General features: G+C 40.9%; 1 protein-coding gene across 2 annotated transcripts in view; it reads right to left on the reverse strand.

Moving 5' to 3' along the window:
- Positions 1 to 9261: 9261 nt before the first annotated feature.
- LOC126251518 (integrator complex subunit 15) overlaps positions 9262 to 15590 on the reverse strand; it is a 48774-nt gene continuing 42445 nt past the window's right edge. For both annotated transcript variants that reach the window (XM_049951999.1, XM_049951998.1), the window contains exons 6-7: positions 11350 to 11615; positions 9262 to 9600 (exon numbers count right to left, since the gene is read on the reverse strand). In XM_049951999.1, coding sequence (XP_049807956.1) covers positions 9512 to 9600; positions 11350 to 11615 — 355 coding nt within the window. In that variant the 3' untranslated portion in view covers positions 9262 to 9511. The remainder of the gene's footprint in view (positions 9601 to 11349; positions 11616 to 15590) is intronic.

A 15590-nucleotide genomic window follows, 5' to 3' on the forward strand; every position in this document is an offset into this window, starting at 1 on the left:
AGGAAAGGGAGGGGGGAGGGGAATGGGGAGCAGAAAAGGAGAGCAGCAGAGAGAAGAAAAGACTGGCGGATGCATTAGTAGAGAGTGATGCAAGATGAGGATGAGTTGACACTAATTTTGAGGAGGTGGAAGAACAGATGGGTTGGAAGTTGCTGGGTGGAGAATGTGTTTTAAGGATAACTCCCATCTGTACAGTTCAGAGAAGCTGGTGGTGGATGGAAGAATCCAGACAGTCCGGATTGGAAAAGCAGCTGGTGAAATCAAGCATGTTATGTTCAGCTGCACTTTGTGCCTGAGGGTGGTCTAATTTGCTCTTGGCCACAGTTTGCCAGTGGCCATTCATCCTGGTGGACAGCTGGTCGTACTAATATAAAAAGCTGCACAATGAATGCAACAGAGCTTTCACAGGTGGCCCCACTTCAGGACTGGAGTGGAATAGAAATTCTGGATGGGTGGACTGGGTAAGTCTTGCACCTGGGTCTTCCACAGAGATATCCTTGAGTCAAGGGGTTGGGCTTGGGGGTGGCACAGGGATGGACTAGGCTGGTGTGGAGGATGGATGGGTGATGGAACCTCACTTGATGTGGTGGTGAGCAGAAGCAAGCAATCTGGATTGGGGTAGTGAAGGTGAAGGGATAGCAAAGGTTTGGGTGGGTCAATGGAAGTCAGCACTGCCTGATGGAGCATGCAAGGAGTACATGAAAGCCACAAAACACTGCCTGGGAGGCTGTGGGGGAAGGGGAAGCAGAAAAGGAGAGCAGCAAAGAGGGGCAAAGACTGGTGGAACTGGAAGAGAGTGGAGCACAATGAGGGTGCAGGCCATGAATTGGGAGGAGATCATAGGATAGAGGGGGTGGAAACTTCTCATGCACAAACGGAACATCTCATGCACACAGGACCATTATCTCCTGCCCTTGCAGACAGAATGCAGCAGCCGGCCGAAGTGGCCGTGCGGTTAAAGGCGCTGCAGTCTGGAACCGCAAGACCGCTACGGTCGCAGGTTCGAATCCTGCCTCGGGCATGGATGTTTGTGATGTCCTTAGGTTAGTTAGGTTTAACTAGTTCTAAGTTCTAGGGGACTAATGACCTCAGCAGTTGAGTCCCATAGTGCTCAGAGCCATTTGAACCATTTTGAACAGAATGCAGCTCTCACTTTGAACGAAGGCAGCAATCTAGATTGGGGGCAGGGAAGGGCAAGGACAGCATGGTATGGGTGAGGGGAGAGAAGTCAGTGTTGCCTGATGGAGTGAGTGGGGAATAGATGGAAGCCAGAGAAGACTGCCTGCCGTAAAGCTGGTAGGCTGTGTGGGGGAGGGCAGGGTGCAGGAAGGAGAACAGCAGAGGGGGGAAAAGACCAGTGGCGCTGGCACAGAGCAGAGCACAATGAGGGCATGGGATGTGTTGAGAGGAGTTGATAGGACAAAGGTGGCAAAAACTGTAGGGTGGACAGTGTGGGGACAGTAGGTTACCTTATCCTGTGTCCAGAAGTGGAGAATTTATTGTAAGGATAACTGCCACCTGTGCAGTTTAGAAAAGCTGGTGATTGAGAGTAAGATCCAGATGGCCTGGGTTGTGAAGCACCCACTGAAATCAAGCATGTTACGGTGAGCTATATATTGTGCCACACAGAGGTCCAGTTTGCACTTGGCCTTAATTTGACAGTGGCCATTCACCCTGGTGGACAGCTGGTTGGTATTCAAACCAATAAAAGAAGCTGTGCAATGATTGCAGCAGAGATGGTATATGATGTGGCTGCTTTCACAGGTGGTCCCTCCTCAGATGGGGTAGCATAAGCCTGTGACAGGACCAGAATAGGAAGTGCTGGGTGGGTGGATTGGACGGTCTTGTACCTGGGTCTTTCACAGGATGGGATTGGGATGTTGTGGATGTTAGTTGGTTGACAGAACACCTCTTTAGGAAGGGTGGGAACAATCTTGGGTATGATGTCCCTCATTTGAGGGCATGATGATAGATAATCGAAGCCCTGACAGATGACTTGTTCCAGTTCGGAGTAGTACTGGGTGATGAAGGGGGTGCTCTTTTGTAGGTGGTTCTTGGGGGGAGGTGGGAGGATTGGGGTTGCACAGGGATCTGGCATGAGAAATCTGTTTGGGGGATAGTGCCTGTGTGTGAGAGTTTTTGTGAGACCCTCAGCATATATGGGGTATGGGAGTTCTTGTCACAGCAGATACGCTGTCCCCAGGTGGCTAGGCTATAAGGGGAGGGATTATTTTCGTGTGAATGAAATGACAGCTGACAAATGCAGGTACTGTTCATGGTTGGTACGGACAGAAGTGTGGCTGGAGCTACCAGAGAGGAGTGGTCAATATCCAGGAAAGTGCCACACTGGTTTGAGGAGGAACAGATGAAGCAGATGGGAAAGGTGTGGCTGGAGCTACCAGAGAGGAGTGGTCAATATCCAGGAAGGTGCCACACTGGTTTGAGGAGGAACAGATGAAGCACATGGGAAAGGTGTAGATGTTGTGAAGGAATATGAAAAGCGTGTATTGGCCTTGAGTCCAGAACATGAAGATTTAATCAATGCACCTCAACCAGGCCAGGGGTTTTGGAAGGTTAGGAATGCTTCCTCTAGATGGCCCATAAACAGGTTGGCACAGGAGGGTGCCATCTGGGTTTCCATGGCTGTGCCGCAACTTTGTTTGTATGCCTTCCCATCAAAGGTGAAGCAGTTGTGTGTTTGCATAAAGTTAGCATGTGTATGAGGAATGAGGTAGAGGGTCTGAAGTTACAAGGACATTTGGAGAGGCAGTGTTTAATAACAGCAAAACCATGGGCATAAGAGATGTTAGTGTATAGGGAAATGGCATCAACAATGACATGTAGGGGTCCAGAAGGTACAGGTGTTGGGGAATCATGAATAGTCAGTGAAGGAAATGGTTGATATCTCTGACGAGGGAAACTAGATTTCGGGCAATTGGAAGTGCTGGTCAATGGCAGACAAAGTTCTTTCAGTAGGGGCACAATAACCAACCATTATGGTGTGTCCAGTATTGTTGGATTTGTGGATTTAGGAGGGCATAAAGAAGATGGGTGTGCAGAGTGTCATAGGGATAGGAGAGAAATGGATTCAGGAGAGAGGTTCAGGGACGCATCTAAGACTTTAGGCAGAAATTGGAAGTTATGTTGGGCCTTTGCGACGGGATCACTCTGACAGGGTTTATAGTTGGAGAAGTCAGACAGTTGGCAGAAGCCTTCCACAAGGTAGTTACTGCAATTCACGATGACAGTGCTGGAACCTTTGGCTGCAAGTAGGGTGATTAGGTCAGGATCTTATTTGAGGCTATGTATGGCTCTCCTTTCTTCTGCTGAAAGGCTTATGTTCTTAGGGAGGGACCCAAGGAAGGATGGTGAGGTCAAGCTGGAGCTAAGGAATTCCTTTAAGTTAAGGAGGGAATAATTGGGTGGTAGGATCAAGGTTAGATGGTGGTAAAACTGGGCGAGTAAAGGTTCAATGTTGGAATTAGGTTGGCTTGGATTGGAAGAATTGGTGGCAAAGAAGTGTTTCCATTGCAGGGATCAGGAGGAGGAGAGTAAGCCTTTGACAAGTCGAACACTGTTAAATTTGGGTGAGGGATGAAGGTGAGGCCTTGTTTTGGCTCTGGATTTTGTGGAATGTTGGTAGGGAGTTTTGGGGAATAAGGGAAGTTCAAAAGGTCCCTAGGCTGTGTCTCGGTGCTATGAGCGGTTGACCAGGAGGAACACTGTGGGTATGATAGGAGTTGGATAGTGATACTCCAAGGTGGCAGTAAGCTGTCAGCATGTTGGTTAACTTACTGAGGTGGTGTCTGGAATGACCTTCCAGGGGCTGGAGAGCAAGGGATTGCATTTCAGAAATGTGAGGTATGTAGCATGGACTGCATAGTAGCAATATCTTATGGTGGGAACACAGATGGTTCTGGGATGCCTCTGCCCTGGAGATGTGTTTTTGCAGTGCCAGGTTTCTGACGGACAGGAACTGCTGGAATCTGAAAAGGTGGAGATTATTGTGAGAGGAGGGTTGGGGTACAGAGAAGGAAATTTTTATGTTCAGGCCATTGAGGGCAGGAGGTTGATTCCATGGTTTAGGTAGCATTTTAGGAACAGCATGTAGGATTGGGTTTTAGCCAGGGAAAGGGTTAATTTTCTGAACTGGTGCAGAAAGCTGAAGCAGGCATCCATTGTGACAGGAATGACATTGAGGAAGTGGGACATTGTGTATGAAAAGGGCAAATGAAGGTATTAGGTGATTGTGAGGCGAGCCAGATATGAGAAAAAGACAAACAAAAATATGTAGACACGCAAATATGTAAAAATACACACAAATATGTAGAAAATTGTGGGGAAAAAGGATGATTTATGGGAGTATGCTCATGTTAGGGTAAGAGAAAAGACAGAGGGGCAGGAGGAGCAAGCGGTTAAGTTCAGGTTCACAAGTTTGTGTGACACAGGTAGGTGTGGAAAATAATATGCGAAAATACAAGAGTATGAAGAAGAAACTGTGATCACTAGGATTAATTATCAGCGGAAACAATTTGGAACATGAGAAACTGCACTAACAATCTGTGCTGTCACAAAGCTGCGTGTTGTGTACAGACAAGACTATGATACAGTGTTGCTCGGATGTCAGAGTCTATGTGGTTTGGAAGGCAATGAAAAACAAAGGAAAGAAGAGAAAGAATAGATACTGAATAGAGTAATGCACTGGAGAAAAGTAACATAGGAAAACATCACAGGGTTGTGAGATGGAAGAAAAGCCATTAGGTAAAACGAACAGTGCAATGTACCGGTTGGAATACCAACAATATAATGAAAAGGATAAACTGCTACTCACCGATAGGTTTAAGTAATTACATCCTATCTCAAAACACAAGAAATAATGCCTCGTCAATTTAAATTAAATCTAAACTACAAAAGAAGTATGTATCCTATTATCTCATGAGGTAATTATTTAAATATGCATTTTTATATTGTTTCAAATAGAAAGCAAATATTTCAGTTATATTCCCAAAGACTAATATCAAAACAACTACATTTTAAAAATTAAGTTTAGTTAACATTTTAAGACAAAAGAGAGTTAATATTTTTTTTTCATATTACAAGAAATGAAATGTTCAAACTCTGTACTCTTCTTCATAGAACTCACAGATTAACTTGGTGTGCATTTTACATATATGCTTACAACAAATTGTAGAATGCTTTCTGTCATTTCTATGAGGTGGCACAGTGAAATGGGAAATTGATTAGTATAATTTACATGAATAAACATAGGAAAAATGTTTTTATTGACAAAGGTCTATACATACAGTATGTCACTTATGTTTTCATTATATAATTCACAAACTGTCTCTTTTATTTCTTAAAGAAGACATAGCTTTTGGTGTTCACATTCTAATAGCCTGTTATGGAAACTCCAGAATGCTTGGTGTAGTGTGTCTTAGGGAATGACAGTGATTTTGTCTTCAATCTTGTATAAGTTCACGGATAGCTACAGTGCAGTACACATTGCATTAAGATGTCCCCACAGCATGAAATCTCACATACTCCATCAGGAGATCTAGCAGGCCATGGAAAACCACCATTATGTGAAATGGCGTGCCTTCCAAACAACTGCCAAACATCTCCCATCAATTGTCGAACACTACAAAATGTGACTCCTTCCTACTGGAACCACATTTTCAAAAAAGTGAGGGACAATGACACCATGGCGGGATACAGCATACCATAGTATAACCTTGGCAGTATGTGATGGATGCTCGTGAAATTCTCAGGGAGTTTTCTGTGCCCTGTAACAAAAATTCTGTATGTTAACGTATCTGTTAAGGAGGAAGTGGTATTCGTCTTATATCCACAAGGTGTTAAGGAATAAGGCATCCTTGATGATTTTAGTGAACACACGTTACCTATATTCCCCATGTGACACAGGATCTTGTAGATTTAATTGCTGTACAACCTGCAATTTATAGGGGTGGAACTTAAATTTGTACCATATTCTTTGTACATTTCATTGCCCAATCTCTACTGCATGTGCCTGCTGTCAAAGGGAATGGCAAGGTCTCCTCTTGCAGAAATTCTAACAACTGAATGTTCTCTGCAATATATACCATTCGAATGTCATCTAGAGGCTTCTTTTACAAGGCTGAACCAGTTTCTTCAAAGTTACCCATCCACATTGTAATCTCACGAGCAATGGGACACATCCAAGATGTTCTAGCTGGTAATGCTGTCAAAATACCCTTTGTGCTACAGCCACACTAACAACCTGCTTATAAACACTCTCAAAGCAATAGCACATTCCACACCATTCCAGTGCTACATGGTAACTAAATGGCAATATGTTCACAACTACATATTGGACCCAAACAACTGCAGCACTGTAATGTTGCCTACACTACCATTCAAAATTTCCCACTCTCCTGTGCCACCCTGTATTTGGGGATCTGTGATTTTTCCATTTTCTAGGAGTTACACAAGGAGCATTTGAAAAGTACGTGCAAAAATAAAAACTACTTACATGTTTGGTGTAAACCTTTTTTATTTTTCGACATAGTCTCCTTTTAGACTTCGTCCAATGCTGTTCTAATTTGGTGATCCCTTCCGAATAATAGGAATTGTCCAGGTCTGCAAAACAGCTATTAGTTGCTGCAATCACCTCATTTGAATAAAATCTTTATCCCGTCAGCCATTTCTTCAAATGTAGAACAAATAGTAGTCCGAGGGAGCCAAGTCTGGAGAATAGGGGGGGGGGGGGGGGATGTGAAACGAGCTGGAACCCTATTTCCATTAATTTTGCGACCACAACTGCTTAGGTGTGTGCTGGTGCACTGTTGTGATGGAAAAGGATTTTTTTGTGGTCCAATTGTCGGCGTTTTTCTTGCAGCTAGGTTTTCAAACGGTCCAATAATGATGAATAATATGCACCTGTAATAGTTTTACCCTTTTCCAGATAGTCGATGAGGATTATCCCTTGTGAATCCCGAAAGACAGTCGCCATAACCTTTCCGGCTGAAGGAATGATCTTTGCCTTTTTTGGTGCAGATTCTCCCTTGGTAACCCATTGTTTAAATTGTTCTTTGGTCTCAGGAGTATAATAATGTATCCATGTTTCATCCACAGTGACAAAACGACACTTAAAGTCCTGCAGATTTCTTCCTGAACAGCTGCTAACCATCATTGCAACCTTTCACACAGTTCAGTTTTTGGTCAAGCATGAGCAACTGCAGAACCCGTCTTGTCGATAGTTTTCTCATGTCCAAATGTTTATGCAAAATATTATGTACCCGTTCATTCGAGATGCCCACAGCACTAGCAATCTCACGCACCTTAACTCTTCTGTCATCCATCACCATATCATGGATTTTATCAATGATTTCTGGAGTCGTAACCTCCACAGGGCATCCAGAACGTTCAGCATCACCTGTTTCCATATGGCCACACCGAAAATTTTGAAACCACTTATAAAGTGTTCTAACGAAGGTGCAGAGTCACCATAATGTTTATCAAGCTTCTCTTTAGTCTCCTGAGGTTTTTCGTCTTTCATAAAGTAATGTTTAATCACCAAACGAAATTCTTTTTCGTCCATTTTTTGACAATAACTCTACTTCCTTGACTCACATGAACGCCAAACACAAAGAAATAGACTAATATGGCTGAAACTTGGTGTGCGTTCTTTCCAAAGATGCTACTAACTAAACATGTCCTTGATATGTGCTGTGGTGCCATTTCTTGGACTTTGCCTGGACTTTTCATACACCCCTCGTACAGTCCTTTTCTTCACATGCTGATGTGCAAGCAATATACCTCTATCTATCTGCTAGGTGAAGCCTTGTGTGTTTTAGGTTGTGGATTCCAATGTGTATAAGAACTGTTTGATAGAATAGTGGTTAAAAAAAAGGTAACTAAACTCTGCAGATCAGGCCTACAGGACTGCACAATGCCGACCAGTCTCCATGTCATCCTCAGACGTATGGAGTCATTTCGATGTGGTATGGAGGGGACACACACACTTCTCCCAGACATTGTTGGCTTGGAGTCACAAGTTTTCATTCACGTATCTCCTCAACTGGCATCTTGAGGGTGAGTGGACCCCAATCCAGCCCTTTCATGAAAGAAAAAGCCCTGGCAGTGCAGAGAATTTAAACTGGGTCTTCCGCAAGGCAGTTGAACATGCTGACCACTCTGCGACAGAGTGATAGTATAGTGGTTTTGCCTTATCCAGACCCTACTGAAACTCTCATCTTGTAACTTTATTCCTTGATTTGTAAAGAACATATGAATTCAGAGAAGGTGCATTATCACAGAGAAATAGACTGATAATGATTATTTTCTCATTGCTCAGTCAACACACTACTGCACACCTTAACTTGTGTCAACTGCTCCATATTTTGTGTGGCTGCGAAATCTTTATAGTGTCTAGTTCTCTCTTCTTCATCAATCTTTCTTCATTGTGCTCTTTCCCCCCCCCCCCAAAAAAAAAAAAAAAAAAAAAAAAAAAAAAAAAAAAAAAAAAAAAAAAAAAAAAAAAAACATGTAACACATCATAATTTAGCTGGTCAAAAAATTCTGTGTTTGAAAGCCATATTGATTTGAAGCAGACAGTGAATGGATAACTATAGTAATAAGCAGAGAGAAATGGGAGGTGAGAGCAGCAGCATACCTATATGTGGATAAGAAGATTGGAAATTTGAAAGATGACTTGCGAAGCTCAATTTCTTTTACACATGTTTAACGGCCACTCTTCCTTGTAGTGAGTGGTTGTCTACATTCATCCCATGGCTTTTGAACCACAGGGGTGCCCGTAACTAAGGGGAAGGAGAAAGGAAGAAATATAGAGCAGTCAGGTATTTTTCTTTAAAAAATAAATAGTAATAATTTAACAGGCAGTATTATGGAAGATTTTTAACAGGGTTGTAACTGGAACTTTAGTATGGCTACTTACAAGCCACCTTTCATCTTCCCAAATATTAAAAATACTTCATACCCACAGATTGCACCCCCCCCCCCCCCCCCTACCCACAACAACCACCACCACCACAAACTATTATCATATGGGCACCCTTGGGTGACTCATCATGAGTTTTTCCAAGATCATGTTATCTTATTATGTCCAGCATGCAGAACTTTTGTTGTTTCAGTAATTAAATTGAGTAAAGCTAAACTAAAATCTTCATAAATGCTGCCGGTCACTGTATAATGCATAATCCAAAAGAAGCAAATTGTACCAATTTAGTAAATATATATTTTACATTACAAAATAATGAGATACAAATTTTGAGCTTATGACTCAAAACAAAATTGACAATGACAACACGATATAAGACTCTGCAGTTACTTCAGTAAAACAGCAAAATATGGAAAATATAATGCAAGAGAGGAACTTTGGTAAGACTTCCACAATGGCAATGAACTGTATTCTAATGATTCCTGTACAGCCACTTGCTATTATTTTTGCACACTATTTTGCTGTTATGACACACCAGTCAATCAAATGCTCAGTTTGTTCATCTTAGCTGGTTTACACTATTGTTATCACTTTATGTTTCTTGATGACAAGACTAAGGAGCCTATTTTCTGGCAATAATTCAAGTTGTGAGAGAAGTTCTTCTGTAAAGAAAGAAAACAACAGCTTCAATAATTTTATTTTGTAATCTTTCTTAATATCTATATATTTACATTATCTAGTGGCACACAAAATTAATGGTAATGAATGTCAAGAAATATCAGAAAGATTGTTATTTAAATGCTACACCATTAAATGCATTTATAGCAGTCCAGCAACACAATGCCTGATGGTCTCTAGGGGAATCATATTTCAGGAAACAGAAGATTTATCATTACATTCTGTGGCAGATATTTCTGTTTGATTTGGTAAAAGTAACACTGAATCGTATTCTCAAAGCTGTACCATACTTCTAAGAAATGAAATCATCAGTGCTTGATCCTTTGGTGGATTCAGCTTACAATCATTTGAAAATGGGTCAACAGATAAAAAATGTGCAGCAGTAAATACAAAATTAAGGTACATGTTAATCCAACCAATGACAGCCAGTATGGAAGAATGGATCATTCAGAAAAATCTACCAAATGGTAGTCTATATTTACAAAAGATTGTCTTAGAAAGAGTTTCACGATAAATGATCACCTACAGACTATATGTGAAGAACTAAAAGTTTTGATCAGTAGACACATTTGTGTTAGACAATGTCCAAAGTCGCTTCAGATTATAATTCAATATCTAACAGCATTTCTCATAACTGAATTTTTGTCCTTTCATGTAGTGTCAATATCCCATTTTGACAAATATTATGAGACTGGTAATGATCCAAATAAAAACGATAACCTTTATAGGATTAATTTGCTGTTCTTTTGATACTTGGTAGCAAATTAAATTACATACAGTAATGGAAAATTATGACAGATGTAGTAAAAGATGATATGATGATGATGATGGCAATAATAATAACAATAATAATTTCATACGGCTCAATGACCTGATGCAAGTCTTTTAATTGGACACCCTTTGGCGCCTTGCATGTCCCTAACATATCCCCGTTACCCAAACATGGAAAGGGCACCTACGGTTTCATGTGGAATCACATGTTTCCAGCAGTTCGTCACATCACTAAGTGTGAAGGCTAGGTTAAAACAAAAAGTGAGAAATCCACTGACCAAGATTTGGTCTTGTGACCTCTCAGTTTCCTGGCAGGTGCCTTCCCATTACAATACTGGGCCCAACATGATGAGAACAATATTGGTCCACTTCAAAGACTGAATTGTGAAAATAAGCATCCAACAGCTCACAGATGATGAAGAACTGTTCATGGCAACAGACTTTCTATTCAATGAAAAATACAAAGATGATGAGTGAGGGATAGGATGATGATCCAGCATGAACAACGAGGTACTGCAATAATTGCCAGTAAGAGGTATTTGTAATATGTAAAGAGTGTTTACATTACATGGAGCTTTTAATTTAGCTATTATTTTTGTTTTTAACTGCCAGATGTTTTGCTCTTTGCTATATGATGTGATGGTTTTTGTTATTTTAATTTAAAAGTTTTCCTTCAGGAACACGAGAAAATGAAATCTTACTCTGTATGTGCCGTATGAGAAAACAAATGCATTTCATTATTGGTAGCTAATCTTGTTGTTAAAGCAAATTCACTTGCCAGCACACTTCTTTGTCAGAAACAAATCCTGTACATGGACAGCATAAAACTAAACACTTTTTTCTCAGTGAAAAAACTTCCATGTATTTAAAACCTCAACTAACTATTTGTAATTATTGATTAACATAACTTTAATATGATAAAATACAAAAATCACAGTCATAAAAAGGAAAAATTAACTCACGTGTGTTTCCCACAATTGCATTTTGTGCCATTAGGACCTGGATTGCCTGCGCTAACCTATCAAGAGCTAGTTGTTGACATTTCCTGTTCCTACTGTGGCATGAAGCAGAAAGCAGTGGTGTTATCAGCATTTGGCCCAAATGTCTTGCTGACACTGCACCCTCACAAGGCTGCTCCAATGTACTTTCCAGGAGAGCCAACTGTAGCCGCCAATATTGATGAGTACTGTCTTCCTCCCACCCTAGGACTGGAGCCAAAATACACCACCTGTGGATTTTAAAAGCCATTTAAACACAACAAACCTTCTGCTTGCAAGCAAGCAACATTCTTAATTTCAACCAGAAGAAATATTTTTTATCTACATTTACAATGATCAGCCAGAAAATTATGGCCTACTACCGATATAAACCCGTCCAGGCAATAGCAGTGTCACCTGGCGAGAAATGACTGTTAGTCAGCACATGCACTGTGCGTGCTGTATCAGTGCTGTCCGTGTGCAGAATGGGGAAGATGCACGATCTGTCTTAGTTTGACCAAGGGCAGATTGTGATGGTCCAGTGGCTTGGCCCAAGCATTTCAGAAACTGAACAACTTGGGTGCTCAAGGAGTGCTGTGGTGAGCATCTGCAACACGTGTGTGAAACCAAGGTGAAACCAGGTCCAGACGTCATCATGGTGCTGGGCGGCTACTCCTCATTAGATATCACACGTCATTTGCTGGGCAGACTGATAAAGCAGGACAGGCAACAAACTGTGGTGTGACTAACAACAGACTTTAATGCTGGCCAGAGTACAAGTGTGTCTGAACACACAGTGCACTAAACACACCTAATGAGGGTCCTCCGCAACTGATGACTCATGCATGTGCCAATGTTGACACCATGACATCAGCAACTACATGTGAAATGGGCACATGACCCTCGTCACTGGATGATGGCACAGTGACAGAGAGTTGCGTAATCTGATGAATCCCGATACCTTCTTCATGATGCCGATGGGAGGGCACAAATCCATCATCTTCCAGGGGAACAGCTCCTTGACACCTGTATTGTGGGATGGAGGCAACCTGGTGGAGGCAGCATTATAATCTGGGGAATATTCACATGGGCATCCACGGGTCCACTGAAGCTTTTGCAAGGCACCATGATGGCCAAGGAGTATTGTACACTTGTTGCAGACCACCTACACCCCTTCATGACAATCATACTTCCTGATGGCAGTGGCATTTTTCAACAAGATAATGTGCCATGTCACAAGACCAGGAGTGTGATGGAGTGGTTTGAGGAACAGTAATGAGTTCCAATTGATGTGCTGTGCCCCCCCCCCCTCCCCCCCTAAACTAGTCACATCTGAACCCAGTCGAACACATCTGGGATGTGATTAAATGTGGTGTCACAGCTCATCGGCCTCCCTCCCCAGAATTTACAGGGATTAGTTGACTTGTGTGTGCAGATGTAGTTTCAACTCCCTCCAGCAACCTACCAAGACCTCACTGCTTCCATGCTACGATTTGTCGCTGCTGTTATCAATGCCGAAGGTGGGCATACCGGCTTTTAGGAAGGTGCTCATAATGTTCTGGCTGAGCAACGTATAACAACAAATGTAACATAAATCTAATTTCAGCTTGCAAGGAAGTGAAAATTTATAGTTACAAGTGAAAGTAAAGTTTTCTCTTTCACAAACATTTAGGGTTATTATTTTCATTCATTGGAGATATTCAACTGGGCAAGACTATATATAAAACAAGATGGCCTGTATTTCTATTTAACTGAGATAATGATATCATGGGAATGCACATAGTTCTTACAAGGCCTACATAGAGAAAAGCTCTCTCTCTCTCTCATCATTGGTTTAATCTGTATCGGGGGACATGCATGATTATGTAAGATGCAAATCTCACCCCCGAGGTAACTGCACGAAATGTATGACAATGATAAATTAATATTTAGGTACAAAAACCCTATAACTGAAATATTCAGAATAGATATACAGCTACAGATTATGAGTTTGTGCTAGAACAACCAGACATGTGCTATATGTTGGCAGCAAAGCTAATCATCATCACATGTACCACTGAAATTTACACTTGATGAACACTACAACCAGTTACATTCTCCCAAATTTTTTTAATATTTAGTAAGCAGCTGGCAGCATTTTATTACATAAATTTATGGATATTAAGCTATCATTGCATATTTGTCCATTAAAATTATAAGGTTTTTAGTTCAAGTCCCAAATCACATCCCGACAAGGCAAGAAAACTTGGATCATCATTGGTTGCAATTTCTAAGATCCCAAATTTCCAACAGATAGATATGACATTTCAGCCTATAGTTCTTTATTATTTAATTGCTATGCTTTTCTTTCTTAAGAATGGTTACTACAACTGTCATTTACTTCTGCTATTCAAAAATTACTACCTAGATCATGAAAATGTCTCTGATTAAGTCATTCAAAAAGGCTATGCCACCTTGAAAACAATTACAAAACAGTGTGGCACATTTCAGAGTTGGGTGAACAGTGGAAAACAGTCCCGCAGAATAAAAATATCATTTTATAAACAGAGATACTTGTGGTTGCATTTTCACAGAATTAATTATAACAACATGAATTATTATTGACATATTCACTTATATAAAGGTATTGGTATAGCTTTCAATGGTAATTTGAATGTAAAATTACTTCACCCCTTCTTCAATAGTAAAATTACCAGTTTTTCCCATAGTCTGACTGTATCTGTTTCATATGGTGTAAGGTATGATCTTCCGCGCCTTATCTGCTTTTCAATTACCATTTTCACATCCTTTTTATTACTTTCAGAAACTACAAAATACTCTATGCTGTTGTGAAGAATGCACATTACATGATTGGTGCACTGATTATGATGTCTAATTTGACACATAGTAGCACAGAATAGTAAGTGCCATACTAAATATATTTTCACAAGCATATAACAATGAATCACTCTTTTCTTCTCATCCCATGCTGTAAGTCTCCCGGACCCACAGTTCTGGGTGATTTTTCCAAGATATACCCCTTTTCCTAGCACTACACCTTTTCCTTCACCCCTCTTCCTCCCTCTTCAACCGTTCTGAGCCACTGGCTCCAAAAGCTTGGCTAGTTACTACACATACCAGTACTGGTGTCTAACTGCGAGTCATGGCACTAACACTACTAACAACACAAATCCTGCTGCACACATTGTGAACATCATTCCTTTAAGGTTGGGTACCCATATGGTAAATAGTCTTCCATCTACATTGGCTCAAGCAGTGGAAGTTTAATTATAACAACCCTGTATTTTTTGTTGCTAGCACATCTCTATCATGTGAACCCTACCACATGAAACAGTATTCTTAATGTATGAACATGCAGTTTTGGCACAGTAGTAACTTCTCTCTAGTACTACAACAATACAGAAATGGATACAACAACGAAGATTCAGCTGTTATCTTGAAAATAGTTTCACTAAATGCAAGCTTACGGATTATGCCGTGTATGAGCGAAGTTACGTTGAAATTTCTCTAGGCATTCTAGAGATATGCTAAACATACATATTCATGGCAACACATACCAAATTTGTACAATATTTAAATATTATTGTACTAACAGTGCTTTTTCATGTTTCAGTTAAAGTTTAGTAATTTTGCACAAGGTGATACAGTGTATTAATGATTTCATTAAATAATATAGAAAACATCTGTTCCATACTAACATTCCACAGAATAAAATTTTGAAGTCCTCTCTAGTAGAATAAGAGATGAGCAAAGCACATCAGGATGCCAGGTGAATTGCCATCAAGGAAGGACCATAGATGTTATAAGTAATATGGCCACAAGACAGATTTAATTGCTACACACTTTAAGAACTGGGTGTCCAAAGCACCACTGCAGTAGAATAACATCACAGGGAAAGAGGGATACTGTCATTGTGAAGACAACCACAGTGGAGTAAGAAAGCTTAAGTCAAATGCAACCGTAACCATTCAACACACTGATTCTGTAAAATGCACCACCACCCTGAAGGTGGAGTTTAGACACCTTTCAGTTGCAACTGCGGTCACCGCATGAGCTGACCATAAAAGAATACCACGACAATTGACATCATTGCTGCCTAACAGTAGCAAAGCATATGGGACAACCTTGCATAAATATTACATATTACTCCTGTTCCAGTGGAGAGATCTACTCAGTTTGCGGGCATCCACCATTTCATACCCACACCTAAAAGGCTACCAGCAGCA

The sequence above is a fragment of the Schistocerca nitens genome, chromosome 4, assembly GCF_023898315.1.
Source record: "Schistocerca nitens isolate TAMUIC-IGC-003100 chromosome 4, iqSchNite1.1, whole genome shotgun sequence".
Taxonomy (NCBI): Eukaryota; Metazoa; Arthropoda; class Insecta; order Orthoptera; family Acrididae; genus Schistocerca; species Schistocerca nitens.